At 35.1% G+C, this 5,278-nt stretch overlaps 1 protein-coding gene across 1 annotated transcript; it reads left to right on the top strand.

The window, feature by feature from the left end:
* Positions 1–1,019: 1,019 nt before the first annotated feature.
* Positions 1,020–3,347, top strand: LOC112452372 (COMM domain-containing protein 4). The gene is made up of 7 exons (XM_025012539.1): positions 1,020–1,120; positions 1,738–1,809; positions 1,958–2,023; positions 2,335–2,374; positions 2,477–2,677; positions 2,874–3,020; positions 3,196–3,347. The coding sequence occupies exons 1-7, from the start codon at positions 1,118–1,120 to the stop codon at positions 3,231–3,233; spliced, it is 567 nt and encodes a 188-aa protein (XP_024868307.1). The 5' UTR covers positions 1,020–1,117; the 3' UTR covers positions 3,234–3,347.
* The last annotated feature ends 1,931 nt before the right edge of the window (positions 3,348–5,278 follow it).

Here is a 5,278-nt window from a genome sequence, read left to right as displayed (position 1 = left end):
AAAAGTACTAACAATAAGTATTTTATTATAACATAATTATCATTTTACTCGTTGCACAGACACGGAGAATATATTAATTATTAGAGCTCGACAAATTTAAAAAGCATTGCTGATAGTTTTCAACTGTAATTGACATGTATTTAGGCTATTATTACCGAAATTAATTCTCAATCGTATTAATACAGTTAATACTTGTCGATGAAAATAGAAACATTAAATTATCATAATTGCTTGTTGGTTTTCTTTAAAGAAATTGTTGATCAAAATTTAAAAAACCATCTTTAATCGATCTATATTTTATATAAAATCAGTATGATAAAGGATGGAAGATCGCGAAAAAAATATGCTGTCTTCTACTAACAAGTCAATTATCGGTATCCCTTACCTGTTGCGGCGTTCACCTGTTGGCGGTGTATCTCCGACGTTCGCGAGTTCCTCGACTAGAATGGCGACGGGCCGACTTCTGTGCGGATATTTATGTCCGTCGGTCGAAAGCCCCGTGGGTCATCCCGTTGCGGTCGAAAGATTAGGCGGATTGCATGGGGAATTCGTTCACCTGGCGCGGATGCCCACGCCAATCTACTCCGCCAACGAGTGCAAACATTCTGACGTCCACGTCTGTTCGCCTTGGCCGTCGTAACGTTATGATACTTATTGTTAGAAACATAAGATATTGTATAGGGGCAGCGCGGCAGAAAAAAATGTCACCCAGTTTTCCGCCCCGAGGGCACGCGGCGAACCCGTGCTCCGCAGTAGACGTAGTGTGATTGACTGACGTACGTAGTTATATCTTTACGGTTGCACGAGGATCGAAAGCTTGATGGTGAATTCCAAGTTGATTAAATATCGAACTGCATGCATAGGATAAATCAATACGAGATTCAGGATTTGATAATTTGATAAATAATTACATTATATAAGCGTAGTAGAAATCACATCGTGACTTCTTTATATATTACTTTTTCGCCCTTTTATCGCCCTAGTGGAAAAATCCTTTGTCATTTGTATAAAACCATTTTTATTAGTTACACTTTCATTATAATTCTTAAAAGTTGTTCGTGATTTTTAGGTGAAAAAAACTGATTTAGCCTGGGCACAAACTAACAAATTAACAAAAATGGTAAGAGCTCACAAGAATACGTTAGGACGCAAAAATTATTTTTGCTAATTAAGTGAAAAGGACACAGAGCCGTAACAAGGTGTCGTTGGTTTTAATTTTTAATTAGGTCGAAGTTATACGTTTCGGCCTGACATTAGCCCATCCTCAGTGTACAATTAGTATCTGAAAATTTTATAGATACAGTAAACGCATATCACAAAGGTATTTTCATCGCAATATTTATGGATCCATCCAAACAGGTCATGTCTTATAATTAAATTGTCGCGAGGATAAAAACAATAAGTGTCGAGAAGTAGAAGTAGTCAACAACCTTGTTACGGCTCTGTGCGCTTTTCACTTAATTATTGATTTTTAATCATTCGAGCCTTCTAAAATTATTTTTTGCTATTATGATAATTAAAGAGATAAATAAATCAAATATTGTAAAAAAGTAAACTTGTGTCAAAAATATATTATATGCTTTTAAAATATATAAATACACAAATTTACGTGTTTTCTAATTTATTATTCAAAACTTTCTATATATCCATTAAAAATTTGAAATTGATGTATTAACAAACTATTAAACACACATATTACTTAATTTAACATCTTGTTTCTCTATATTTTATAAATAGAGGTTCAGATTTCTCGGCGATGGCGACTGTCCAGACTGGTTGTTGGCGGAAATCAACACGCTTTCGCGAATGGTATTTCTCAATTCTTTGTTTCTCCCTGTGGGATATATTCCCATACCTATAATAAAGTTATATTAGAATTCTCGATAGTTATACATATAATGAAAAAAGACATTGAGATATTTTTTTTTAATAAATATGTTCAATATTTCATTTCTAGACTTCAATTAAAATGAAAATGCTAGGTCAAGCAGTGGCTAAATATTTGACCGAAGGGGAACTTAATGTAAGTAATACAGATCTACCGCTAAAAAGTTACGGTTTGAAATTATTTGTTTTTTATTGCTAACACTGATACACAAAAGCCAATAGGAAAAAATTGTTTTAAATAAGATTCATTATTTTGCTAAAACTTGTGATAATATGCCAATACTTTCTTTCTAATGATTATATCGAATATCTTTAATTTGAATTACTTGTAAATTTATATCAATCTCGATATTGGTCGAATAGAAAATAAACGATTAAAATTTTTAATTATGTATTTTTCTATTTCGAGTATATTTTAATTGTCCTTAATTGCACTAAATTTTTTAGGAGGAAAAAGTAAAAAAGATCACACAAGACGCCAAACTTGGTGCGTGTAACTTCGTATATTATTATTATAATCACCAAATGAAATCATGCGATAAATAGCTGTTAAAAGAAAAGAAAATGTAGAGATTTGAGTTTTATTTAGATGTAAGTGATGCGAAAGCAATAGTAGCCGCCCTCGAATTGATATTCACATCTTCCGCACGATATGGCGTTTCCGCCGCTGACTTGAGCAGCGAACTGCAACAATTGGGACTTCCGCGAGAACATAGCACAGCTGTAGCAAGGCTTCACACAGATCACTGTCTCCAGATCACGTCTGTTCTTTCATCTCAATCTTTAAGAGGCAAGCTCTACATTTTTGTAAAACTAAATTGAAAAGATATGTGGGCTATCAAGTTTAATTTTCGGAAAAATTTTAGCTCGTCAAAGATATAAAAACTATAGACTTTTATATCAGTTATATCTGACAATATTTTTCGATTGCATCGAATATGTTTTGGTTTATGCAAAAATTTACATTCCAATTTTTATGTTCGCAGTCAGTCGCTTGTCCTCCATCGATGTACTACCTTGCGATAGCTCGTCGCCTGTTTCCGCTGTGACGTTAAAATTGAAGAAAGTAAATGGAAAAGAGGAAGATTCTACTATAAATATCTCCAAAGATGATGTGCAAGTGTTATTGAAGGGTACAGAAACACAGAATTTAGTTATAAAAAAGAACTAGTAGCTTTTTCTGAGATTACTTTGTTACAAGAAACCCATGCACTATACTACAAATTTTCAATTTCATGCTATATGCACATAAATGTTAGGCATTTTATAAGAAAAGATTTATAATAAATTCATGTTTTTCTTTTTCAGAATTGAAAAGAGCACGGGCGCTAATGGAAAATTTGTGAATATTAAATAAAATAATAATTGCGACATTTTCTATCATAATTATTATAATTTACTGATGAAAAATATTTGCTATTTACCAATAAACATGTCATGCAGAAAATAAGATTCTATTCCTTTCAAGTCCTGGCGTTTCAGCAAGATTGATCGAAGGAATTATAAGGAGAATCGAGCGCATCAAGCTGTTCATCGAATAATTTACTTTTATTCTCTTAGTAAATGAATATACAAAGTTTACATTTAGTTTACTGGTTTATACGATGCATTGAATAATATTGATACGTTGTGGCGATAATAATGTCGCTGTTAATAATCGCGCGTGTCCTTCTTCCCTCTGCTGCGTTCATACGTATTCGAGCACGATGTGTTGGAACGTGTCGGATCGTCGATTATCAAAGTGTCGGAATTAAGCGTGCGCAGGGAATAACGCTGATTCGTTCGGAACGCGTTGCGCATCGGATCTTCATGTACGATCCTTCAGCCTTCACTCTTCTATTTTTCCCGATCTGCTGAGACCGCGCTCGAAGATACACGCGCAACCGAACGAAGTAGCGATACGAAGCGAACATCTTGGCGGGGGGAAAAGAATGTTTTACAAAAAAAAAATGAACTTTAGGCCAGCATAGATTCTCTCGGAAATCGGGAAAAAAATTGCGCGAATTGCCGAATTTACGCTTCGGACGAACCGGTAAACGAACTATAACAATGGAAAGGAAATCCCTTTCGATTGTAACTAATGAGGCGCTGTGTCGAACGGTATACCGACATTCTCATGGGAAAACGAAGTTTCGTCGGTGAATACCTTTGGAATCGTGCTCCATGAATATCTTTTTTTTTCTTTTAGGGCGCGCGCAAAGCGGTAGCGTTTAATCGTTAAATTCGAATAAATACCAAGGGCTAGTCTAATCAGTCTTTATACAATTATTCGTACACATTCGCTGTATGTGTCCGTCTCGCTCGCGCTCTTATACACGCATGCATACACTCGCACTCTCTCTTTCTCTCGCGGTTCTCTTCGCTCGACGCGACTCTTAATTATTTACAAGTGTTTCGGAGGAGCCGTCGATATAATGACACATCGATTATGCGCTCTCTCGCGGTTATACACACGTTTCCTGGGACGCGACTCTTTGGAGGGCTCTGACCGGCTCTTTCTTCATCATGCTCTTGCTCTGAGGTGGAACCAAGGATTTCGCGCGATCAATGATTAAATAATAAGAAAAAAAGGGGATTTCGATTAGCCAATTTTTCTCTCGGCCCTTGATGTCATCTCTACTTCGTTACCTCAATCCCGTGCAGATGACTTTACAAATGAAAAATTAAAACTGTTTAGACGGATCCCTGCATGTTTTTTTTTTTATTACATTTTTTATTCTGATCTTATTGTATTTGATTGTGCGTGTGTTTTATATTTTCCCTCTTAAATGAATGAAAGTCCAAATAAAGATGGGAGAATTGATTAAAAATTTAAACATAATTCTCTCTCTTTACTTATGAGGATAAGTATGCACTGTTAAATTCGTAGTTAAATTCGTGTTAAATATATTCAATTTTAATAATTTTTAACCATTCCTATAGGTCGCTACTACTTCTACTCAATATGTCATTAATTCTACTAAAACAATGTTAATTTGACTAAACTAATAGAGTTAAAATAATAATGTTTTGTGTTAAAATAATATATTTTGACACACATGGTAATTAAAAATAACAAAATGTTATTTAACTCAAGGTATTGGTTTAAATAACAGATGAGAATGAGAATATAACGACCCGATTTTGCTGTTAATCAATTTAGAGAATTGCACAATATCGTACTTGACATCACTTTCGTTAACGGGTTAAGGTACGAGTGATTCAGGGCTGCGTGTCACATATGGCAATAGAGATCTTGCTCCTTGCTTCCGAAACGCCTCCGGTGCGGAGCCTTCCTCGACTGCATTACGATCACACCTACGTCTAGGTTCTAGCCGGATCTAAAACGAATTAGAGTACGGTCGCTGACGCTAGACGGTAAAAAAATATTTCTGCGAGAGGCAGCTTTTTG

This window comes from Temnothorax curvispinosus, unplaced genomic scaffold, assembly GCF_003070985.1.
Source record: "Temnothorax curvispinosus isolate PA1 unplaced genomic scaffold, ASM307098v1 QBEX01003323.1, whole genome shotgun sequence".
Classification (NCBI taxonomy): Eukaryota; Metazoa; Arthropoda; class Insecta; order Hymenoptera; family Formicidae; genus Temnothorax; species Temnothorax curvispinosus.
This window is presented reverse-complemented; position numbering and strand designations above follow the sequence as displayed.